General features: G+C 48.4%; 1 protein-coding gene across 9 annotated transcripts in view; it reads right to left on the bottom strand.

Annotated features, from left to right (window-relative positions):
- LOC100340389 (solute carrier family 35 member E3) overlaps positions 1–24,828 on the bottom strand; it is a 74,227-nt gene extending 49,399 nt beyond the window's left edge. For 6 of the 9 annotated variants that reach the window (XR_011380154.1, XR_011380153.1, XR_011380155.1 and 3 more), the window contains exons 1-4: positions 24,163–24,828; positions 23,245–23,355; positions 18,875–19,033; positions 15,094–15,176 (exon numbers count right to left, since the gene is read on the bottom strand). Coding sequence is in view for 6 of the 9 variants with exons in the window: in XM_051846423.2 (XP_051702383.1) it covers positions 15,094–15,176; positions 18,875–19,033; positions 23,245–23,355; positions 24,163–24,564 (755 nt within the window). In the remaining 3 variants the exon portion in view is untranslated. Of the gene's footprint in view, positions 1–10,089; positions 13,298–15,093; positions 15,177–18,874; positions 19,034–23,244; positions 23,356–24,162 lie in introns of those variants that run through there. The other 3 variants (XM_002711320.5, XM_070052598.1, XM_070052592.1) reach the window with 3 other exon arrangements.
- Between the last annotated feature and the right edge of the window lie 1,288 nt (positions 24,829–26,116).

Here is a 26,116-nt window from a genome sequence, read left to right as displayed (position 1 = left end):
CTGAGTTGTGGGCTGGGGTAAAGTGCATCTCATGAACCACTTTTACTTGAAAAACAACAATAAACTACAGATAAGAGCCAAGAATCAAAGGCCCAGTTGTGAGAATTATCAGCTTGGAGATGATCATTAAAGTCAACATTCAATACGTGCCCCACATTCTGTGCCCACTAGGCACAGACAAGTCTTCTGCTCCCGTGGAGCTACTCAGAGGCTAAAGCAAGAGCCAGAGGCTGGGAGGAGAAAGATCAATTGAGGAAATATCTTAATTAAAGAAACATTTTTGCAAACCACAGTGGTTATGGGTATATCCCAAAATGCAGGAACAATCCTATTATAAGTGTAATGGCTTTATTCAGGAAAATGACATTCTACTTCTACCAATAAAGACATTTTTCCTTTTACAGAATCCTTGCTTACCCAGAGGGCTTTGAACCTCAGAGCATTCAGAATAAATTGGCCAGTGGCACTACCCACAGATATTCCCGACTCCAAACACGTGGTTGATTTTATGAGGATGATGATTGACTTGTCCTTCCTGTGTCATACACATTGCTGCATTCATTCTCTGAGATTTAGGTTTCCATTACAAATATGAGCCTTATGCTTTCAAAAGCTATGTTCTTAATAAACTCAGTCTGAATTTTTCTTCCCCAAAGATATTCGCTCCAACCAGCATTTAAACAAGGCTCTGGGCTTCCTGCCTCCCGTCTGGGACTGTGTGTTCACTCTCCTGGTCTGTCCGCTGTGAATCAGCACTCTGTCTAGCACAGGGCTGTTGAAGACAAGCCTCCTTTTCAGAGGCTGGTGGGCGGTAAACTCCACTCCTTCAACCTTGTGTGCGATGGAGAAGTCTTCACATTAGAAGACAAGCAAGGTTCTCAGAATAGCACCCATTTTTTAAAATCTTTAATAAAAATATGATTTCAGAAATACGGGATCAGATTTTTAAACAAAATTTTAGGACAAATTTAAATAAAGTGCAATAACTAAGAATAACCAAATGTTCTGCATTAGACACAGTTATTTTATTTGAGAGAGAGAGAGAGATTTTTTACCTACTGGTTCATTCTCCAAATGCCAGCAGAGCTGGGACTGGGCCAGGCCAAAGCCAGGAGCCTGGAACTCTGTCTGGGTCTCCCATATGGGTGGCAAGACCCAAGTACTTGAGCCATCATCTGGTCTCCCAGGGTGTGCATTAGCAGGAAGCTGGAGTTGGGAGTGAAGCCAGGACTCAAATCCAAGCACTCTGAGATGGCATGTAGGCACCCCAAATGGCATCTTAAGGCCTGTGCCAAACACCCCAACTTGATCCTATTCACACTTTTTGCCTTAAATGCTAGTTTGTTTTATATTTATCTTACTACCTTAGATTTCCTTTTTTCTTCTCTTTGTAGAAAAGTCCCCATATATATATATATATATTTACATATTTGCATATATACACATGTGTGTGGCTAGATTTTGTTTATCTAGAAGTCTTTGTCTTTAAGTAGGTTAATTTAATATGAATTGAATATAAATACAGTTCTGATTACTAATAGCTTTGAATGGGATTATGGCATCTGAGTTTATGTGTGTGTGTTTTACGATGTATTTATTTATTTGAAAGGCAGAGTGACACAGAGAAAGGGAGAGGGAAAGGGAGAGGGAGGGAGGGGGGGAGAGAGAGAGATGGAGAGAGAGAGAGAGAGGGAGAGAGAGAGAATCTTCCCTTTGCAGGTTCACTCCCCAAATGGCTGCAACAGCATGGGCTGAGCCAGCCCAAAGCCAGGAGCCAAGAGTTTCCTCTGGGTCTCCCACATGGGTGCAGGGGCCCAAGCACTTAGACCATCTTCCGCTGCCTTCCCAGGCACTAAGCAGGGAACTGAATTGGAAGCAGAGGAGCTGAGCTTGAGCCAGCACTCAGACATGGATGTGGGCGTCCCAGGCAGCTGCTTAACCTTCTGTGCCACAATGCCTCCCCCCAAAGTTGTGTTTTCTCTCTGCAAACTTCTCTTGGCTTCTCTTTTCCTCCTTTCCACCTTGCTGTTGAAGAAGTGGAAGGGAGACTCTAGAGGTTGCCTTTGTTCACCCAACTGTTTCTACTTCAGAAAAGCCAGGAGCTCCGTGCACAAGTGCGTGTTTGAAGGGGGAGAAACAGCCTAGCCACTCAAGCGCGCCTCCTGCTTCCCCTGCACAAATCCTCGAGTTGGTCAGCAGCTGAGTTCTGACCCCTTATTTGTCACCTGTGTGGTTCAGTCCCAATCACAGGACTGGAAGACAAGGGAGACTGGGAAGGTGATGCCAGAGGACAAGCTCTCGCAGCTGTCTGGGGATAACCGACCTTGCATTTTGACAGCCACAAATTCCTCCTCCTTCCTCCCTCTGCTTTCCTTCTACTGTTATAGCAGCAAGGTTCAGGGGATTCTTTATTTTTTATATATTTTTAAGATGTATTCATTTACTTGAAAGGCAGAGAGAGAGAGAGAGAGAGAGAAACAGAGATTGTCTATCCACTGCTTTACTCTCCGAATGGCTACAACAGCCAGGGCTGGGCCAGGCTGAAGCCAGGAGCCTAGAACTCCCTCAGGGTCTCCCACGTGAGTGGCAAGGGCCCAAGCACTTGAGCCATCTTCCGCTGCCTTCCTAGGTGCACTAACAGGGAATTAGCCTGGAGGTGGGGCAGCCGGCACTGGAAGCAGCACTCAGATACGGGACATGGACATCCCGAGCAGCCTCACTGCACCACAGCGCCGGCCCCTCATGGGGATTCTTCAAGGGCATTCACCCCTGCTGTAGGGAGATTCCACTCTTTCACTAGCGGAGTATTTATTAAATGCCTGGTTTTGGATACATCAGCGAATAAAACAGACCCCTCCCCTTGTGTAGCTTACATTCTGGTGGAGGGAGATACACACTAAACAATGCATTCCTGAGTAAATCGAACTGGGAGACTACAGTGATACAGAAGGGCGGGACAGGCTTCAGTGAAAATGTGAGGTTTTGGGGCTGGAGCTTTGGTGCAGCGGGTTAATGCCCTGGCATGAAGCGCGGGCATCCCATATGGGTGCCGGTTCTAGTCCAGGCTGCTCCTCTTCCGATCCAACTCTCTGCTATGGCCTGGGAAAGCAGTAGAAGATGGCCCAAGTCTTTGGGCCCCTGTACCTGTGTGGCAGACCAGGAAGAAGCTCCTGGCTCCTGGCTTTGGATCACCACAGCTCCAGTTGTTGTGGCCAATTAGGGAGTGAACCATTGGATCGAAGACCTATCTCTCTCTCTCTCTGTAACTCTGACTTTCAAATAAATAAATAAATCTTAAAAAAAAAAAGTGAGGTTTTAAGGAAAGACTGCTAGATAGGGCCGGCGCTGTGGCGTAGCAGGTAAAGCTGCTGTCTGCAGTGCTGGCATCCCATAAGAGCACTAATTCGAGTCCCAGCTGCTCCATTTCCAACCCAGCTCTCTGTTATGGGCTGGGGAAGCAGCAGCAGATGGTCCAAGTGCTTGGGCCCCTGCACCTGCGTGAAAGACCCGGAAGAAGCTCCTGGCTCCTGGCTTCAGATCGGTGCAGCTCTAGCCATTGCAGCCAATTGAGGAGTGAACCATCGAATGGAAGACCTCTCTCTTTCTTACTCTCTCTCTGCCTCTCCTTCTCTCTATATATAACTCTACTTTCAAACAAATAAATAAATCTTTCAAAAAAGAAAAAAAAAAAAAAAAAAAAGGAAAGGCTGCTAGGAAGAGACAGTAAGCCGAATGTGTAGCCGGGGAGGGAGAGCTGTGAGCAAAGCTCAGGTGACGGGCTGAGCCTGAGCAAGCCCTGAGGCTGCAGATGGCGCCTGTCCCCTGCTGTTGCCCCCTTTCACCCCCAGAAGCTCATCGGCAGCCCACAGCTGCAAGAGCCTGGCGATGAGTGTCTGCTGGCATTGCCTTAGCAGCTCCACCCTCGGATCCCGTTCTCCACGCCTCTCTTGCACAGGCACTCAATGCTCAGAGCAGTTCTGGGCACCCACAGCTCCATTCAAGGCAGGAAGGGAGCAGTACCAGCCACAGCTCTCCTTCTAGCGGCAAAGCAAAAGCTTTTAGGTCTCCCTGGTGGCAGGCCATATGGCTGCCCTTGACTACAGGCAATGTGGTAAAGAGGGAGCCTAGCAGGCCGGTGCTTCGGCATAGTAGGTTAAGCTCTGCCTGTAGTGCCAGTTTGAGTCCCAGCTGCTCCACTTCTCTCTCTCTCTCTCTTTTTTTTTTTTTTTTTTTAGATTTATTTACTTATTTGAAAGGCAGAGTTACAGACAGGCACAGGCACAGGCACAGGCAGAGAGAGAGAGAGAGAGAGAGAGAGAGAAAAGAGAGGTCTTCCATCCACTGGTTCACTCCCCAGGATAGCTGCAACGGGCAGAGCTGAGTCGATCCGAAGCCAGGAGCCAGGAACTTCTTCCAGGTCTCCCATGCGGGTGCAGGGGCCCAAGGACTTGGGCTATCTTCTACTGCTTTCCCAAATGCATTAGCAGGAGCTGGATTGGAAGTGGAGCAGCTGGGACTCCAAGCAGCACCCATATGGGATGCCGGCGCTGCGGACGGATGGCAGCTTTACCTGCTGTGCCACAGCCCCAGGCCCAGCTGTTCCACTTCTGATCCAGCTCTCTGCTTATAACCTGGGAAAGCAGTAGAAGATGGTCCAAGTCCTTGGGGTCCTGCACCCGCATGAGAGAACTCGAAGAAGCTCCTGGCTCCTACTCAGTGTAGCCCTAGCCGTTGCAGCCATCTGGGGAGCGAACCAGCGGATGGAAGACACACACTCTCTCTCCCTCTCTCTCTCTCTCCTCCCTCCCTCTCTTCTCTCTCTCCTTCTCTCTGTCTGTAACTTTACCTATCATATAAATAAATAAAATCTTAAGAAAAAAAGGGAATTTAGTATTTCCAGTCTCTAGAGTGGAGGTGAATAAATAGGAATGGGAATTTGGTTAGGACACCAACTGTTTCAGACAGCATTTTGCCTTTTCATCTGAGTATTTTTTTGTTAAACTGTCTAAAACTTTAAAAAATATATTTCTTTATTTGAAAGGCAGAGTTGAGAGAGAGAGAGAGAGAGAGAGAGGGAGAGAGAAAGAGAGCGAGAGAATATCTTCCATTTGCTTGCTTGTTCACTCACTAAATGCCCAGAATGGCCAGGAAGCGTAAGTCTGGAACTCCATCCGGGTCTCCCATGTCGGTGGCAGGGGCCCAGGTACGTGAGCCATCTTCAGCTACCTTCCCAGGCACATTAGTAGGCAGCTGGATCAGAAGTGGAGCAGGGAGCCGGCGCCGTGGCTCAATAGGCTAATCCTCCACCTTGCGGCGCCGGCACACCGGGTTCGAGTCCCGGTTGGGGCGCCGGATTCTGTCCCGGTTGCCCCTCTTCCAGGCCAGCTCTCTGCTATGGCCAGGGAGTGCAGTGGAGGATGGCCCAGGTGCTTGGGCCCTGCACCCCATGGGAGACCAGGAAAAGCACCTGGCTCCTGGCTCCTGCCAGGATCAGCGCGGTGCGCCGGCTGCAGCGGCGGCCATTGGAGGGTGAACCAACGGCAAAAAGGAAGACCTTTCTCTCTGTCTCTCTCTCTCACTGTCCACTCTGCCTGTCAAAAAAAAAAAAAAAAAAAAAAAAAAAAAGAAGTGGAGCAGGGCCAGCCCCTGCCTACAACTTTCTGATTCTAACAAATACTATCCACGAGTCAGTCTATAGATCTCTAAGAACTTCAGCCCACAGAGGTTCGTCTTGCTTTTCCACTCCAGGAAGAGAAAGCCTGGGAGGCTCGGCCGCTCTTGCAGGAGGCCCGGGTCGTAGAGGGTCCAGGGGAGCCCCTGCCTCACAGGATAACGATGTTGCTGAACCTGCCGCCTCCTGAGCCAAGGCTCACCCATCCTCCCCTGCATCAAACTGTAGGCTCTAATTTTAACCTGGGAAAAGAGGAATTGAGAAAACAGGAAACGGACTTCTTTTGGGGGGAGAGTAAGACAAACAGGAAAAGGAAAATAAAGATGTGGTTGGCACAGATCTTTTGACTTTAAAAATAAGCTTCCAGGAGTTAGTAAAAACATTACAAATTTAGAAATGCAGAGTCCTGGCTGTTTAAATAAACACACACTTTTGTTCTTGTGACAAATGTAGTTTCTAGGTGGTATTTTTAGTTAAAAAGAAAAATGTGAATTGCTAAAGGTAGGGTGACATGCCCTTTTTCAAATTAAAAACAGCTTGCGGCCTGTGCTGTGGTGTAGCAGGTAAAGCCGCTGCCTGCAGTGCCAGCATCCCATATGGGTGCCTGTTCAAGTCCTGGCTGCTCCATTTCCAATCCAGCTCTCTGTTAATGCACCTGGAAAAGCAGTGGAAGATGGCCCAAGTCCTTGGGCTCCTGCACCCATGTGGGAGACCCAGAGGAAGCTCTTGTCTCCTGGTTTTTGATTGGCACAGCCCCGGCCATTGCAGCCAATTGGGGAGTGAACCAGCAGATGGAAGACCTCCCTCTCGCTCTGCCTCTCCTTCTCTCTCTGTATAACTCTTTCAAATAAATAAATAAATCTTTAAAAAATAAAATAAAAACAGCCTAGTAAAAACTTTCCCCAAATACCCACAAATAAGTCACTGAGCTGGCAATAATCTGCCTCCTAATGACTTCATACGAAGCATAAAGCAGTTTTGATTAAATTAAAATAAATGTCTTCTAATGCAGCAAAGTAATATGAAAATAAATCACATGTATTATTTTACATATACTTTCCAAAAACACAATCAATGGGTAAAGAAATGCACATAAATGAAATAGATCCTTTAAGGGCCAAATCAATCTAATTAATTTAATCAAATCTGCTCTTAATATAAGCAGCAGAGAAATCATGATTTTAATCTGAAAAGGCTTAATCAGGGGATCTTGGAGCTGGAAGGTCCTTTGGAAATCATCTGGATCAAAGCTCTCCTTTTACAGATGAAGAAGCAGAATTAAGGGCCGAATAACTTTCTCAGAGACTTGCTAAAGGTTGGGGCCAGTGTTGTGGCACAGCAGGTTAAACCTCTGCCTACATCCCATACGGGCGCCGCTCCAAAAGAAGGCTGCTCCACTTCTGATCCAGTTTCCTGCTAATGTGCCTGGGAAAGCAGCAGGTGACGCCTCAAGTACTTGGATCGTTGACACCCATGTGGGAGACCCGGGTAGAGTTCCAGGCTCCTGGCTTCAGCCTGGACCAGCCCTGGCTTTGTGGCCATTTGGGGAATGAACCTGTGGATGGAAGAGCTCTCTCGGTCTCTCCTCTGTAACTCTGCCTTTCAAGTAAATAAAATCTTTTTATTACAGTTTAAAAAATATTTATTTATTTATAAGGTATTATTAGAGGGAGGGAGAGACAGAGAGAGGGGTCCTCCATCCACTAGTTCAGTCCCCAAATGAACACAATGGCTGGAGCTGGGTCAGGCTGAAACAGGAGCCAGGAGCTTCTTCTGGGTCTCTTATATGGGTGCAGGGGCCCAAGCACTTGGGTCATCTTTGACTGCCTTCCCAAGTGCATTAGCAGAGAGAAAAATATTCTTTTTTTAAAAGGGACTTGCTATTCTCAATACTTGAATATGGAAAATGTGCACAGGGAAAAGAAATAAATAACATTGCACTTTATAAGCACTGTATCTAAGTGGAAAATGCAATGTCTTAAATAAACCTGTATTTAACATTGGCACCAAAAAAAAAAAAAAAGAGAGAGAGAGAGAGAGAGAGAGAGACTTGCTAAAGGTGATGCTGGCTAACAGCAGAGGCTGGACTGGAAGTCAAGATCCTGACATCCAGGCCAGGCCGTTCCCTGTGCCAGACTCGCTCCCACAGACACTGGCCTTCTTCACGGCAGGAACAGAGGAAGCAAGCATGTGACTGATCATTCCTAGTGGGCTTGTAATCGTTTTTAAAAACTTTTGTTTGAGGCCGGCGCCGCGGCTCACTAGGCTAATCCTCCGCCTAGCGGCGCCGGCACCCCGGGTTCTAGTCACGGTCGGGGCGCCGGATTCTGTCCCGGTTGCCCCTCTTCCAGGCCAGCCCTCTGCTGTGGCCAGGGAGTGCAGTGGAGGATGGCCCAAGTGCTTGGGCCCTGCACCCCATGGGAGACCAGGAAAAGCACCTGGCTCCTGGCTCCTGCCATCGGATCAGCGCGGTGCGCCGGCTGCAGTGGCCATTGGAGGGTGAACCAACGGTAAAGGAAGACCTTTCTCTCTGTCTCTCTCTCTCTCTCACTGTCCACTCTGCCTGTCAAAAAAAAAAAAAAAGACCGGCGCCGCGGCTCACTAGGCTAATCCTCAGCCTAGCGGCGCCGGCACCCCGGGTTCTAGTCCCGGTCGGGGCGCCGGATTCTGTCCCGGTTGCCCCTCTTCCATGCCAGCCCTCTGCTGTGGCCAGGGAGTGCAGTGGAGGATGGCCCAGGTGCTTGGGCCCTGCACCCTATGGGAGACCAGGAAAAGCACCTGGCTCCTGGCTCCTGCCATCGGATCAGCGCGGTGCGCCGGCCGCAGTGCGCCGGCCGCGGCGGCCATTGGAGGGTGAACCAACGGCAAAGGAAGACCTTTCTCTCTGTCTCTCTCTCTCACTGTCCACTCTGCCTGTCAAAAAAAACAAAAAAAAAAAAAAAACAAAAAAAAAAAAACTTTTGTTTGAGAGAAAGAGATACAGGAGCAGAGAGAAAGAGTTCCCACCTCCTGGTTCACTCCCCAGATGTCCACAACAGCCCTGCCAGGGCTGAAACCGAGAGCTGGAAACTCCAAGTCTCTTGATGCGCTTGGCAGGAAGCCAACTACTTGCACTGTCAACGCTGCTTCCCAGGACCTGTACTGGCCAGGAGCTGGAGCCAGGAGCTCAAGCCAGAATCAAAACCAGGTACGACAATGTGGGATCTGGAAGCCTACACAGTACCTTAACAGGTAGACAGACACCCCTCCCCCACAACGTGTGACTCTTGACCTCAGCCCTTCCCAAATCCTCCATGTGTGATCCACCTGCGACCTAGTTGATCCCACCTACTAAGTTCTCTTAATATTCACTTTTCTCACCGCTACGCTTTCACACCACCATCTCCCACTACAGCTGTCTCCCACTAGATCTCCTGGCATCTGTTTCTACTGCAATTATTTTGTATCTAAGGGGCTGGCTGTAGCAATGCTCACAACACTCCCCCCTGCCCTTACTGAAGACTTTTAGCACCATGTACAGGTATCCTATGGGCTGAGGCCCATTTAAGCTTCCCAGGCTCATATCACACCATTCCAGCCCAAGCCTCATCCATCCTTTCTGCATTTCTGTAAACTCATCATGATTCCTCTGAACAGTGGCCTTTGTATGTGCTGTTCCCCCTTTCTAGAATGCAATTCCCTCCCTGTGCCTGGCTAACTTCTAATCATCCACCAGATGTCAGCTCAGCCTACCTTTCCATGGACAGCTTCCTCACTGCCAAGCCTTGGCTAGATTCTGGTTTGCTTACAGAGAATAATGTTCCCTTTAACGCTTACTGGAGTTTGTAACAAAAATTCACTTCATTTTTTTGTTTGTTTTTTTTTTTTTTTTTAACAGGCAGAGTGGACAGTGAGAGAGACAGAGAGAAAGGTCTTCCTTTGCCGTTGGTTCACCCTCCAATGGCCGCCGCGGCCGGCGCACCGCGCTGATCCGATGGCAGGAGCCAGGTACTTCTCCTGGTCTCCCATGGGGTGCAGGGCCCAAGCACTTGGGCCATCCTCCACTGCACTCCCTGGCCACAGCAGAGAGCTGGCCTGGAAGAGGGGCAACCGGGACAGAATCCGGCGCCCCGACCGGGACTAGAACCCGGTGTGCTTGGCGCCGCAAGGCGGAGGATTAGCCTAGTGAGCCGTAGCGCCAGCTCGGTATCTATCTTTTAAGACAAATATCCTTAAGGTCATAAGGAAAAGAAGACAAACCACCTTTGTCTAAAAGCACCATCTTTAATACCCACAGTGCCTACCACATACCTGGCACCAAGCATATGCTCAATAAATCTGTTGAGTAAATGAAATTATGATTATATTCTTGATGTAGGCAGGCTTAATCCAGTTTAAATTTGGGGACAAAAAAAGAGAATACATTAATGAACATGTTCTCCATTTTTAAAAAAGATTTATTTACTTATTTGAAAGGCAGATTGAGATGGAGAGAAAGAGACAAAGACAGACAGAACTTCTGTTCTTCCATCCACTGGTTCACTCCCCAAGTGGCTGCAACAGCTGGGCCAAGCTGAAGCCAGGAGCCAGGAACTCCATGTGGGTCTCCCCTGTGGGTGGCAGGAACTCCAAGTACTTGAGCCATCCACTGCTGGTTCCCAGGTGCATTGGCAGGGAACGGGATCAGAAGCAGAGCAGTGGCTGAGACTTAAAGTGGAACTTGGAGATGGCAAACAGGCGTCCCAAGTGGTGGCCAATCCCACCGCAGCACAACGGCAGCCCTTTCATTTTCTAAATTAGACTTCTACCTTTGGCTGGTCTGCACGGTCATTCACGGCATGAGTATTTACCGGTAGAGTGAAGGTGGAATGCTTGATGGATACTGCTGCTCTGAAATCAGTTATAAAAAAAGAGAAGACAAAAGCCACAAGGCTTAATAAATACTTAAAAAAAAAAAAAAAAAAACGAACCAGGAGAGAGCTTGCTTCACTCCACAGATCTCTGCTGTCCGCTATCTTACAGGGAGACGGAGCTGTTTCCCTGGGTGCTGCGCCGGCCAGCGAAATCAGTCACCTCTCCCCTACCCCAGCGGCTCTGATGTGCAACAGAAAGGCAAAAGCAAGAGGTGCTCAACACTGAGCGTCAGTCATTGAACGCAGGATGAAAAATTCAGTGCAGTGACACTGGCAAGAAACACGCTTTCCTCCAGAGCACTGCGCCGGCCTCTGCTGGCTCCCGTCACAGGGTGTCTTCCTTCAGAACCTTCTTTTCAGTGGGATGCCATGCGCACAGAGAACGTTTACCAGCCTTCCACACGTGCGCCCTGCTGTGTCTCACTCCAGCTTCCTCACTGGAGTCCTCTGCACACCAGGCATTTATCAGCAACCCCACGTTCATTTTAGCCCTCTCCCTCAGATTTGCAGTGCACGGAAAGCAAATGATCCTCACTGTGCTGAGATACTGCTCTCGGGAGCTGGAGAAATAATTTCACGTTGATTTAAACATACACCACAAACGTGATGCACGGAGTTCCTATGGAAAACACAAACTGTTCCGGACAACAAAAAGTACCTTTGTGAACAGAGAAAAACCAAAGAAAATGTAAAGCAAATACAGAAACCCGAGTATACTAATCATAGACAGATGGACTGACAAACCACAAATCTTCAAAATAGATATTCAGCAAGACTTTTCATTTTAAACAGGCCATGGGGGAAAAAAATCCTACAAATCTAAACGATGTCTCTGTGGGTGTTTTTATTGTGATAAACAACACATAACAGAATTGAGCATCATACATGTAGAGCTCTTTGTCATCTTAAGCTATTTTCTCATCGAGAGTTTATAAACGATATTTCGAAAAGGAATTACTTATTACAAAATAATGAATGGTTTTGATCCATTTGTTGTGAGATTATCAACAACTGCTTTTAATGTCTGAATGTCAAGGATCCGAAGGCAGAAATACAGTTCACCATTAAATAGGTGGCACTAGATTTCCTTAAGTGGAAATCTTGGATTTCTCTTGAACTCCAATACTTTAAAAAAGATTTATCTGAGAGGCAGAGTTACAAAGAGATCGTCCATCCACTGGTTCACTACTCAAATGGCTGCAACGGCTAGAGCTGGGCTGATCTGAAGCCAGGAGCCTGGAGCCTGGAGCCTGGAGCCTCTTCCGGGTCTCTCAAGCACTTGGGCCGTCTTCTACTGCTTTCCCAGGCCATAGCAGAGAGCTGGATCAGAAGAGGGGCAGCTGGGACTCAAACCGGTGCCCATATGGGATGCTGACACCATGGGCAGAAGCTTAACCTACTACTTCACAGTGCCAGACCCTGCACCCCAATCAAAAAAAATCATCCCTTTAAAAACTCATAGAACCAGTTAAATATTAACTGATTTTTTCACTTCCTCCACACCTTTCCTCCTATTTTCACAGAGTTTCTGCCCACGGTCTGCAGGGTGATGGCCCTCACTTGCAGCGTAATGATCTTCCTCGGTCACTTTAGAAAGAAGTTCTTGAAAATCACGCCGCCGCAGGGATGCCACACACACTGGGGGCGGGGAGGAGGGAGGTGAGATGAAGACATGATCACCCTGAAATGCTCAGAGAAGCCAGGAAGGCAGCTCCTGGGATCGTGAGAAACCTGCCCCATCCCATCCACAGTCTTTTCTCTGAGCCAGTTCAAATAACCAGTGTTATTTTGGTTTTTAACTCCACATGGACTTTCCAGAATCCACTGAAAGCCCAAAAACAAGAGAAGACCTATAAAACGGTAGTGTTTTTTTTATAATGTATGACTTCTGACATCCATTTCCTATAGAAAAATAGTACTTTGAGAATTAAGCGTTGTCTAATGATCATCTTCTATATTATACTTTGCTTTCTATAGATATTTCATTTCTATAAATGAAATAATCAGAAATTCCAACTAAAGCAAAGTAAAAAACGAAACTAAAACAGAAATGCTAGGTTTCAGTTCTGACTTGAACACTTTGACCAGAGCTGTAAAACATCTCACCCTGGGAAAGGAAAAGCATCTACTAGCAAGCAGAAGACTCCCATATGTCCTTAGGAGCGTAGGAACCCCACAAAGCCACCATCTGTAGGCTGTCATACAAACTTACACACACACAGTACTGTCACACAGCTCCCTTGTCCTTACATCAGAACTGTCATTGTTATGTGCTTACTCGGTACAACCAAACCACCCCATCTACTTCATATAATCATCTTCAAAAGAAAGCATAAACCTTTTTGGCTTTAGAGAGTTACATTTAAAAGGAAAGGAAAATGTTCTTTTAAAAAAAAAAAAGTCCTATTTGTGAATAAAATTTCCTTTGCATCACTTCTTGCAAATCGGTCATTGAATTTGGCACCATAATTCCTTATTCTCCTTTGAAAAGAACTTGCACACTGTACATTTTTTATCCCCGGGGCAGCTTCCACTTTGCCCAGACACTCAAGGACGCTGTGCTAGTTTACTCTTACTTCCTTCCTGTTCACTGAGTTTGAAGTGCGTGTAAGCGAGAATGCCACACAATGTACATAAAATGCCCAGACCCTGATTAACGGACAGCGGATCCTTAAATAAAACGCATCCTCCAAATAAAGTAATGCAGAACTTGAAGTGTCCAAACATGTTATAGCTGAGGTTTTGGCTAAGGATACAAAGGATTAACAAGCTCGATAATACGTTGGTACATACACGCATATACGCAAGTGCCCACTCGCGCGCACACACATCCGGGCTTCCCGTAGCTGGAAGAGCTGCAAGGACAGAAACTCCCTGGCAGCCACCCCACCTACAGTACAACAGGAACGGCAGCCACAGAAACGCTGAGTCGCTCCTGGCTTCCCCCACAGTGGTCCAGCAATGACAAGAAACTGCCTCCGTTCTTCCGGCTGACCTCTCCAAAGGAGGCTAGGAAAGAAATTCAGCAGGAGGCCCGGAGGAGATACTTTGTAGACCCTCTGATGACTACGTTTTATAGCGCTACTTCCAGTAGTAGTCTCTTGGCACCTGCGATGAGACATGTAGGCTGCCCGGGAGCTGACTCAGTGCAACACTTCCGGTATGCTTAAGTTTGGGAGGAGAGGGAGAGTGGGGGAGGGGGTCACACTGAGCAGCAACTGCACGCCAGGCACTGTGCTGGACTCCGACCTGACACCCCCGGACTGCGGCTGCGCACTGAGCTTCACCGCAGGCTCACGTGACCATGTGACCCACGTGACCATGGTAAAGGCTTTTTATAAGCGCTCCCATTTTTAAAAAAATGTTTTATTTATTTGAAAGGCAGAGTAACAGAGTGAGAGATAAGGGACACAGATGAATCTTCCATCTGCTGGTTTACTCTCCAAACAGCTGCAATGGCTGGGGCTGATCCAGGCCCAGGATGGAGCCGGGACCGCCACCCTGGTCTCTCACTGGGATGCCGGGGACTCAGGTGCTTGAGCAGTTACCCGCTCCCCAGAACGTGCGTTAGCAGGAAGCTGGATCAGACAGCAGATCTGCACCAGCCACTGCAGGGATGTGGTTGAACCTGCCACACTAAACATCCAGCCTAGGCTCAGGGATTTCAGTAGTTTGGCCTCTGATTACACAGGCTTTCTTTCTTCCATTAATTATTTACTTTAAATTGTTTACTTATTTACTTGAAAAGGCAGAGAGACAGACAGGGAAAAAATCTCCCATATACTGGTTCACTCAACAGCTGGGGGTGGGGTCAGGCTAAAGCCAGGCACCAACTCCATCCAGGTCTGCCATGTGGAACGGGCACTTGGATACAGGAAGTGGGTGTCCCAAGTGGTGACTGAACCTGCTGAGTCACAATGCCTGTCCCCCAAGCTATGTCTTAACTGCTGAGTCATCCGCCTGCCCCGCAGTGTTAAGTGGCAGAATTGGAGTCCAGATGGGTAGATGTATTTAATTACAAAGTCCATGGGCTAATCTAGCACACTGCCAGTAACTTGGTATTGGATAAAGGTTTGGCTAATCATGTTCATTTAAAAAATAAACACATGTGTATGCACAAACACACGCCCATGTGCATATTTACAAGTTCTCTTAGCCTCCCCCTTAAGAAGGATTCCTGGCTTGGGCTCCTGACTAGCTTCCTGCCAAAGTGAACCTTGGGAGGTACAGTGATGCCTCAGGTTACTGGATTCCTGCCACTCCCAAGGAGACCCGCTTTTTCCTGCACTTTCCTTAAGAAAATCCAAGAATGTTCTTGGTACAGAAAGAAAACCCATTTCCTTAGCTCATAATCATATTTTCTAAAATGTGAAAGACTCTAGTGTGGAAAGAGATCGAGTAAAAGACGAAAAATAACTCCTGCAACTCAATTGAGGCTGTGCAGTAGTTAGTATGAAATTCGAATGAGGTAATAAGTGTGACAGTTTTGGGAACCATGGGAGATCATGCATTTCATTTTGAAAAGGATACGTGACCGGTGAAGTGTTCCCAATGATCCAATAAATTGACAAGTTCACCATGAAAGCTATTACTCCAGACAGCAGAACCATGAGCTACAAAGAAACCGAAAAGATCATTAAAGTAGGGCACTGCAGTTATCAGTCACCACGAAGACACACATTTCATCAGGCATTTTTAAAACCCAGACATCAGGCCGGCGCCGTGGCTCAACAGGCTAATCCTCCGCCTAGCGGCGCCGGCACACCGGGTTCTAGTCCCGGTTGGGGCGCCGGATTCTGTCCCGGTTGCCCCTCTTCCAGGCCAGCTCTCTGCTGTGGCCAGGGAGTGCAGTGGAGGATGGCCCAGGTGCTTGGGCCCTGCACCCCATGGGAGACCAGGAAAAGCACCTGGCTCCTGGCTCCTGCCATTGGATCAGCGCGGTGCGCCGGCCGCAGCGCGCCGGCCGTGGCGGCCATTGGAGGGTGAACCAACGGCAAAAGGAAGACCTTTCTCTCTGTCTCTCTCTCTCTCACTATCCACTCTGCCTGTCAAAAAAAAAAAAAAAAAAAAAAAAAAAAAAAAAAAAAAAACCCAGACATCAACCATTAAGAACAAGATTAGAAAAAGAAAGGATTAATTTGTGAGGCAGCAAGAATTTGGGAGTAAAAGAACAGAATGCATAGTGTTTAGAAATTAATTTTGTCCACAAAAGTCAATAGAAAATTCTATAACCATATCCTGTCTCTGTATGTGAATCTCTAGATTCATTTTTCTTATCCACCTAAAGCAAAAATATTTTGCAATGATTTCTTTCATTTTTTAATATTTATTTACTGGGGCTGGTGCTGTGGCGTAGTGGGTAAAGCCACTGTCTGCAGTGCCAGCGTTCCATATGGGCGATACTTGTGTCTGTCTCTCTTTCTCTGCCTCTGCCTCTTTCTAACTCTGCCTTTCAAAATAAATAATAATAATAATGATAATAAATTTATTTTGAAAGGCAGTTACAAAGAGGGAGGGAGGGGGAGAGGGAGAGAGGGGGAGAGAGAGAGAGAGAGAGAGAGAGAGAATCTTCCATCTGCTGGTTCACTCCCCAGATAGCTACATTGGCCAGGATTGGGCCAGCCCGAAGCTAGGAGCCAGGAGCTTCATCCAGGTGTGCTACATGGGTAGCAGGGGCCCAAACACTTGAGCCATCTTCCAAGGCTTTTTCCAGGTCACCAGCAGGGAGCTGGATCGAAGTGGAGCAGCTGGAACATGAACCAGCGCCCATATGGGATGCCTGTGTTGCAGGCAGTGGCTTTACCCTCTACGACACAACACCAGCCCCACTAATTTCTTATCATAAAAATGCAAAACATAGACATTATGGAAAAACCAGAAAATAAAGATAAGCAAAAGTGTATAAGGACTTATTTTTATTATTATTAATCCATTGTTTACTCCCCAATGCCCACAATGGCTGGGGCTGGGCCAAGAACAAGGCTGAGAGCTGGGAACGCAATCCATGTGTCCCATGTGGGTGGCAGGAACCCAATTACTCGGGCTATCACTGCTGCCCCTCAGATTGCACATTAGTAGGAAGCTGGGTACAGGTGCGAGGGCTGGGTATTGAACCCACGTACTCTGATGTGGCGGGCAGGTGTCTTAACTGCTAAACATCTACCCCAGGAATTCTTTTTTTTTTTTTTTTTTGACAGGCAGAGTGGACAGTGAGAGAGAGAGACAGAGAGAAAGGTCTTCCTTTGCTGTTGGTTCACCCTCCAATGTCCGCCGTGGCCAGCGCGCTGCGGCTGGTGCACCGCGCTGATCCGAAGGCAGGAGCCAGGTGCTTCTCCTGGTCTCCCATGGGGTGCAGGGCCCAAGCACTTGGGCCATCCTCCACTGCACTCCCGGGCCACAGCAGAGAGCTGGCCTGGAAGAGGAGCACCCGGAACAGAATCCGGTGCTCCGACCGGGACTACCCGTGCCGGCGCCGCAAGGCCCAGGAATTCCTAAAATCTCAGCTACCCCCATTCGCTAACCCCTTGGGATATAGCCCTCTAGATTTTTCTCTGTTGAAATGCTCATTTTGATTCTTAGTTAAATTAAATAAGCATTCATTAGATGTCTACAGAACTGGGCCAAGCGTTGTGAGAAACAAAATATGTACAACGTTCCTGCCCTCAAAGACTTTAGAGACCACTTGAGGCTCTAATAGAAATTCTAATAATCAAGGCATCCATTTGCCTAACGCTAGGTGCTATAGTCTCCGTGTTTTACCTGTATTACCCCGTTTAACCCTCACACACGCCCATGAAGTAGGTGTAAAAACGTTACTCCTTTTTACAGAAAGGTGAGCTCATTTGCCTGAGTAAAACCCCACCGCCTCTAAGTGGCAGCGCTGAGACTCAGCCCCAGGCTGTCTGCTGGTGGTGTCCTGCTCTTCCCCCACTCTGCTACACTGCTCCCAGGCACCTGGTGCAGCGCGTGATTTACAGCTGGAAAAACGAGACTTGAGTTGTACCTCAGAAACAGGCAAAGAGATGATAGCTTTGATATGAGTGACCACGCAGAAGAGATCATTTTAGCACAACTAGACTCAAGAAAGGAGGTAGGGAACAGCACAGGTCGAGGGTGGAGGCACAGAAGCACAGGTGCGTTCACGGGTCACTGAACAAACCAATGTGTGGAGATCAGGGGTCAACAGGCTGCACCACTGCACACGCGCGCACACACACATACGCACACACACCAGTCTGCTCACACGGATCCCATGTTATTTAAAGCCATCGCTGCAGTGCCGGCATCCCATACGGGTGCCAGTTTGAGTCCCAGCTGCTCCACTTCCAAACCAGCTCTCTGCCATGGCCTGGGAAAGCAGAAGATGGCCCAATCCTTGGGCCCCTGCATCCACGTGGGAGACCCGGAAGAAGCTCCTGGCTCCTGGCTTTGATTGGCGCAGCTCCGACCATTGCAGCCATCTGGGGAGTGAACCAGCAGATGGAAGACCTCTCTCTTTCTGCCTTTCTGTAACTCTGCCTTTCAAATAGATAAATAAATCTTTAAATAAAACACTGGGAAATAATTTTCTATCTTTGAAATGAATTTAGACAAAGTGCTTGTTATTGTTTAAACCAAATTTATGTTCCCAAAGAAAACATGTCATTTTTGAAGACATTTTCTATTCCATGTTGGTTTTACCAGTTTGCTTGTTTAAAGATTGATTGATTGACTGACTGATTTGAAAGGCAGAGTGACAGAGACAGAGACAGTGAGAGATCTTCCATCTGCTGGTTAACTCCCCAGTGGTTGCAATGACCAGGGCTGGCCCAGCTCGAAGTCAGGGGCCAGGGGTTTCTTCTGAGTCTCCCATGTGGGTGCAGGGACCCAAGTACTTGACTTATCTTTCACTGCTATTCTAGGCACATTAGCAGGGAGCTGGATCAGAAGTGGAGCAGCTGGGACTTGACCTGGTGCCCATAAGGGATGCTGGCATCGTAGGCAGCAGCTTAACCCGTAGTGCTAGGCCCTGGTTTTATGAGTTTTTAAGTCAGTGTAGTCTTAAGAGGACTGCAGGAGTTGGACCTGTTTCATATTTGGGTAAACATGGTAATTCCACGTTTGATTTGTAACACCTGGGCAAATCCCTTCGCTTTATGTGCCTTAGTTTCTTCTTCTGAAAATGAATGCTTCCTGCCTTCCCGAAAGAGTGACTCCGAAGATCAGACGCGAGCGTGGATCTGAGATGGTGCGACGAAAACCAGAAACGGCATGAACGATGGAGGAACCAGTATTGCAGAGCTTCTTAGGTACCAAAGCACACAGAACTTACCAAAGCAGAAACTGACCACGGGCCAAATATTCCCCCTTCTCCCAACACTGGCTCAAAGCAGGGCACGGCCACCAGCAACATGGCCGAGGACATCGGAGCCTGGTAGTAGAGCAGCTGCATTGAGTTGACTTGTAATTCATGCTGCTTGGCTCCAACCCACTGAAAAGTACAAGATAAAACCAGTCAGGCATGAAAGAAACACTGGCTTGTGAGCAAAGATGCCATTCCCGCCACAAACATGGAGATACGGGGTGCAGGCTGGGGGGAGAGGGGATGCCTAAGTATTCTCCAAAATGTCCAAGGTCAACCAGCCAGATGCATGCCCTGCAAGCACGGGGCATGACGGGAGCTCTCGAAATCCCATCTCTGCTCATCTGTTTCCTTCTTCATTCCTTAGAGGGGGACAAAAAAAATTCTCTCTTGCCTCCTGAGCCCTCCAAACTGGGGAAAGCAAATGCCTCGAGGGACCCACAAGCATCAGCGATGTTGGAAAAATCAGGCAGGAATGGGGATCTAGGGGATAGGTAGCAATACAGATGCAGTGCTAGCCTTCAATTCGTTCTAAAAGCAAGACCTGGGGTGGGGCAAGCTAGTGATGGATGACTGACAGACAGAAACCCTGGTTTTACTGCAGGGTGGCTGCCAATGTGTGTGGCTTGAAAGGTGTGTGGTCTTTCCAGGCTCTTTAGAGAGTCCAATGGATGCAAGAAGAAATTATCCTCTCTTCACCTCTCTGTGCATGTGTTTTTTTGTTTTTTTTTTTTTTTTTTTTTTTTTTTTTTTGTGGGTGGCACTCTCTGTGCCCCACCAATATACCCTGATACACCAGAGAGCTGCAGACTCTGAAAGACTGTATCCTGCAAACCTCCAGATACACTGGTTCAGGCCTGGAAGTGGGCTGGGAAGCGTGCTGACAGGTCTGTATGAGCGGACATGGCGCGTACAGCAGCGGTGCCAGCTTCTCCTGCGGCCCCCTTGACCTGCGGGCCAGGTATCCTGGGACACACACTCCATGCCCGTGGACTTTAACCCAGCCAAGACCAGCGCAGCAGGCCCCTGGAACCCCACTCCTGCCTGCCTGGCCCAAGAGTCTTCCGTGACTAGGAAGGACAAAGAACTGATTCTTCCACCGCCTGCTCCTGGGGCACAGCAGGGAGTGGACTCGGATGCAGAGGTCAGCTCGCCCGCCTCCCCTTCCTCAGCCTCTGCAGGTGGCGGGGGCCACCCGTCCCTGCGTCTCTGCGGGGCAGCCTGGCCTTGGTCTGCCTCCCCCAAATGGTCTCCTAAAGGCACCATCGCCTCCAACGGCCACATCCACAGAGCATTGCTGTGTCTTTTTGCACAGCCTGCAAATTTCTCTAGCAAGAACCTGCCTTCTTCTTCTTTTTAAGATTTATTTATTTATTTGAATTTGTACTCTCCCCCCGTATGTCATTTTTTTTTTTCTAAAAAAATTTTTCTTTATTTTTAGGAAGAGACACACACAGAGAGCAGATCTCCCATCAACCGGTTCCCTCCCCAAATGAACATTATGGTTACAGCTGGGTCAGGGTGAAGCTAGGAGCCTGGAACCCTGGGTCTGTCACGTGCAGGCAGGGGCTCAAGCACTTGGGCCATCTTCCACTGCTTTCCCAGGCACAGGAGCAGGAAGCTGGGTCAGAAATGGGGTAGCCAGGCTATGGATGCCGGCGTCTTCACCGCTGGCCTGGGCGCCGGCCCCTCGCCTTCCTTCTTCAGCTCTCCATCTCTGAGTGCCCTCACTGCGTGGCTTCCCGGCCCCCCTCCCTGAGAGAGCCTGCTGGGAGGTGCGTAAACTCAACACTTGCCTTCTTCCCACAGATGGGCTCAGTAGGCAAGGACAGGCCCAGGGGTGGGGCTCCTTTCTTTCGGCAGCTCAGGAGTCAGGGCCTCCTCTAATTCTTTCCGCCTCAACGTCTCCACAGTGCCCCACCTCTCCAGGTCCACGCCTGCGGCCTGGCCAGGCCCCCTGTCTGCCCCTTGAGGCGTGGAGAGGCTCCTAACTGCTCTGTCGCCCTGCCGCCCCGCTCTCACTCATGCTTCATGGCTACCAGGGTTCTTTTTCTTAAATACAAGCAATGAGCAGGTCCCCCCTTATCTAAACTCCTTCCCAGTGCCTGCAGAATGCAGACACCCTTCCCTGGAGTGGGCACTGGGGCTCAGCGGTTAAGCCGACACCTGGACTTCAGCGTTCCATATCCAAGTACCTAGGTTCAAGTCCCACCTCTGCTTCTGACCCAGCTCCCTGCTAATGCACCCTGGAAAGCAGCAGGTGATAGCTCCAGTACTCGGGCCCCTGCCGCCCACACGTGGGAGACTCGGATGAGGTAGCCCTTTGTGCCTTACCATGTCTACACTCGCTTCTACACTGCTGTATTACAGCTCCTTTTGGTCTTCGTATTCCCAAGACTGCGAACAGAGCAAAAGAGCTCTCTTTCATGAATGAAAAGGCCAACCATCTCCCTACATCTAAAGCTAACAGCTCTTTTAACTGCTTTTAATATCCCCACCACTCTAAGAAGAAAGATCCTAGAAACTACACTCAGATACAATGGGCAGATAGAACTCTCTTTCAAAAGAATTTCTGGAAATTACACCTATTCTGCAATAGCACTTTCACTGTGTGCTGCTAGTAGAACCTCTGTGCCTCAGTCAGCCCACAATCATTCCTCCATCATACTCACTTCAAATACTGACCGGGGGGATGCAAATCCTCTACAACAATTTTGAGATCTGTGTGAACAAGCCGGCGCTTATGGTGGGTGCAGCAGGGTAAGCTGCCATGTACAAAGGTGGCTTCCCATAGGGGAGCTCCAGTTCGAGTCCCAGCTGTTCAGCTTTCAACCCAGCTCCCTGATAACGCACCTGGGAAAGAAGTGGAAGACAGCCCAAGTGCTTGGGCCCCTGCACCCATGTGGGAGACAGAGATGGAGTTCCCTGGCTGTTGTGGCCATTTGGGGAGTGAATCAGAGGATGGAAGATTCTCTCTCTCCCTGTGTCACTCTACCTTTCAAATAAATAAAATAAATCTTGTTAAAAAAAATCATACTGATATGGACAGTGAGTACTCAGAATTCAAATTATAAGTAAAGACTATAAGAAACACTAATATCAAAAAGTTAAATTTCCTGCTATATTTAATAAGTGTTTAACCCACATTGGCAAAAAAAAAAGGTGTATTTAATAACAACAAATACTTACTGTATCTAGCAACAAAATTTAAACTCAGAGTTTTAATTTAAAATTTAAATTTAATTTAAAATTAAAGTGCCCCCTCATACAGTTTTTTCTTAAAGCATGAAGCAGAGCTTCCTCTGATCATTCTCTGTAGTAAGACGGAATATCACGGAGCCGAGGAACAACAGGCATGGGTCCTCCATCCTGCCACGCCCCTGCTCCCTTACCTACCTTGCTTCTCTGCCACACACTCATCTATCCCAGTGCAGTGTGTTTTCACCACAGTGCTTCTGAAATGATCACCAGCAGAAAGGGAGAGGCCAGGGCAGCACTACTAACTCCTAACATTCCTAACCAACCCGCCACACTCTACAAGCACAGGAGGCTTGTGAGAAAAGCAAAACTGGCTGTATGTACATTTTGGCTCCAGCTTCCCCCAGGCAGGCACACCCAGAATCTCCAGACCAAGGTTTTCAGTATAGAGAGAATACTGTTACTGTTTCACTGTGCACTAAACCAACCCATTGCACCCCCCAACACACACATACACTGTCTAAAATAAACAAAAAGCATACTTGTTGCAATTTGATGGGAATGAAGTAAACCCACGAATAAGTTTTTAATGAATGCCTGCTACCGACAAGGCACTGTGCTAGGTCAAGAAGTGAAGTATCCAGGGCTCTGAACTACGCTACTGATACAAATTACTGTGGCCAATAGACAAGTTGTAACAGCAACACAGTTTTTCAGGCAAAGAAATCTCCAATTCTGATTTTTCTTTTCCCGTTCAACTTTCTGGAAGTGTACTTACTCCTTCACAGCAATGTGATAATGAAAGAGTAAATGACACCTGTAACCAATGAACGCAGGAAATAGAAACTCATACGACTCATTTTTAAAGATTTCCCAGAAAAATAGCACGGTTTCATCCCAAACTCAGACTGTTAAGCGCGGGTAGCATACACTTACAAACAGGTAGGGGTTTGGTGAGCATCACACACCCAAGTTTCTCTGTCTCTTTTCTTCTCTTCACCTTGAGCCAGACAATTTATGCAATTATGCTTTCTTCCCAACAGTCTATTGTCTCTATACTGCATTTTCTAAACCTTGGGATACAGCTTCAAAATTTATGAAATCTGCTAAAAAGGCACATAAAGAAAAGAAAAATTACCAACCACTTGATAAAGAGATGTAACTAAAACACCAAGAGCAGCAAACACCATTCCAAGGAAATTAAACTTCACATCGTAATAAGAATTTAGGATTACACCTAGAGTTATAGGAATCTGTAAAGAAAAAGAGGTAAATGTTCAGAGTCAACACCAGAGACACGAATGAAGCAATCCTTTCACGGTTTCTTACAAGGCTAATCACACAACACATAACTGGGAAACAGTGAATGAACCTGTATACATGTCTTCTTTTCTTCACTTGGGAAAACCGATTGTCAATTTCCTAAATGTGAAATATGATCATTCTATATTGATGTTCACAATTTAATTCTATTTTTAACTTGGGGTAAAATAATGAGAAGATGCATTGTGCTTCTGAAGAAAATGCGTGCAGGCACACAGGAGTGTCTGAACACGGTGGGAGTATAAACGTGTAACGACACAAGCATTAAGGCTTAAATGCTAGAAGCCACTAAGCGTGTAAATTATTTCACTGCATCGACTTTTATTTACAGATACAGGGGCTTCTGTAGCATGCGGCTGCAGACACATTCTGAGACATTCAATTTATACTAAATTTTTCCACTTTTATCATATATTGTTTGCTTCTGCTGGGGATGAGGGCAGCTTTTCAGTCTGAACTTCTGCGGAAATTCTGATACAGGCTTGTTAGCCATCGCAGCATTTAAAGATTTCCATCCAATGGCAATTGCTAACACGCACCCACGTACACCGCTCTGGGCAAAGAGCCCAGCAGAGGGCCAAGTGGCTCTCCCCCCTCCCCAGGTAAGCCCGAAGTGCACAGGCTCAGAGTGCGGGCCGTGTGTGCGTTTCAAGAGCTCGGGAGAGCGGCCTAAGGCTGAACGGCGCGTTCAAATCTCCCGGGGCGAAAGGCTGTCCTCGGGAAGCGGCGCGACTCACCAGCGTGAGCTGGATCCTGGTGGAGAAGCTCTTCTGGTACCAGAGGGTCTGGATGGCTATGATGACCGGCGTGGTCATGGCCTTGGCCAGCTGATAGGTGCCGATGGTGTTGGTCTGCAGCGAGAGGTTGGTGAAGACCACAAAGCCGCAGAAGCTGAGGGCCAGGAGGAGGAGCTTGGAGGGCGGCAGACTTTTGGGGGCGAAGATGTCCAGCTTCTGGCAGATGTACAAGCCCAGCCAGGTGACCACGAAGTGCACCAGGGTCAGGCTCATGTTCGGGAAGCCGTGGTGCACGTAGATCCATTTGTTGAGGAACACGATGCAGATGGACACCAGCAGGTTGAACAGAAGCCCGGCGGCGATTCGCCCGTGGTCCCGCACTCTGTCCGCCAGCGATGCCATGATCCCCGCCGGCGGAGGAGCGGCGTCCCCCGCGAACCCGGAGCTGTCCAGCCTCCGAGACGGGGCGCCGGCCTGCCTCCGGTTGCTCTTCCCCTCCACCGCCGCTGCCTCACAGTGCGACCGGGAAGAAGCATGCACCGCTCGGATCTCCAGCGAGCACCAGCCTCGGCGGCAAACTCATGCTCCGCCACCGCCCTCAGACCCGCCGAGGACGCGGCAGCACGTCTCGTGCCCCGCCCCTCTCCGCGCGTGACCACGTGACTCAGGGCGCTCGCGCTTCCGCCCCGGAGCCGAGGACTGGGCGGGCCCTACCCCTGCGCAGGCGCGTATGGCTCTGGGCGCGGGGCAGCGCGTCCTCAGTTCCTAGCATGTTGGTCCTTTACCCGTTGGTTGCCTAACGCAGGCTGAGTGCGCCAGGCTTGGGCCCCTTCCTTTTTGTCTGATGATTTCCCGTGTGTCAGTTGACCCGATTGCTGGCGTGAGCTGGGCAGCTGATCAGCGTTAGGTTGAGCAGGTTCAGTCGCTGGAGGGACAGGCATGACTTATGGAAAACATACTTTTACACATTTAAAAAATCCAGACAAAGGAGTAAGGAGATAGTATGATGAGACTTCATACACCCATCATGGAGATCTTAGCAGTATTTTGGCATGTTTGCTTAAAATTTTTACTTCCATAGATTAAATTCCAGTCGCCACGTCTTTTTCACCCCAAATACTTCCGTGAACATTTTCCTGTATTACCACGATATTATTTTCCCTCGTAAGAGGCTTAACAATGCACCTTACCAGCATCAGCCAGCCAGTCCAACTCTCTAGAGCTGAAAGCGGCTTCAAACTTTGGGTATATGGTCCCACCTAATCAGCCTTCAGAAAGCTGCTGCAAATTGATATTCACACTGGTGCATGTATGAGAATGACGTTCTTTACTGTCCCCAAAGCCAAATATGACTTATCTTCAACAACGCAATGAAGGGGCCAGTTGTGATGCAGCGGGTTAAGCCGCTCTGATTCCAGTCCCAGCTGCTCCATTTCCCATCCAGCCTCCTGATAATGCACCTGGGAAAGCAGCCAAAGATGGCCCAAGTCCTGGGCCCCTGCACCCATGTGGGAGACCTGGATGGAGTTCCAGGCTCACGGCTTCTGCCTGCCTCAGCCCCAACCTTGCAGCCATCTGGGGAGTGAATCAGTGGATAGATGGAATCTCTTTCTGTGTCTTTCTGCTTCTTTCTCTCCCTCTAACTGCCTTTCAAGTAAATAAAATAAATCTTTTAAAAATGTGATGAAGGGACAGGCGTTGTGGCTTAGCAGGTTAAGCTGCTACTTGCAACACCTGCATCCCACATATGCACCTGTTTGTGTCCTGGCTGCTCCACTTCCAATCCAGCTCCCTGCTAATGGTCTGAGAAAGCAGTGGAAGAAGACCCAAGTGCAGAGAGACCTTGCCGCCCATGTGTGAGACCCAGAAAAAGCTCCTGGCTCCTGGCTTTGGCCTGGCCCAGCCCTAGCTGATGTGGCCACCTGGGGAGTAAATCAGCAGGTGGAAGATTTCT

This window comes from Oryctolagus cuniculus, chromosome 11 (genome assembly GCF_964237555.1).
Source record: "Oryctolagus cuniculus chromosome 11, mOryCun1.1, whole genome shotgun sequence".
NCBI classification, from domain to species: domain Eukaryota; kingdom Metazoa; phylum Chordata; class Mammalia; order Lagomorpha; family Leporidae; genus Oryctolagus; species Oryctolagus cuniculus.
Note: the sequence above shows the minus strand (reverse complement) of the source record. Positions and strands in the feature narration are given on the sequence as shown.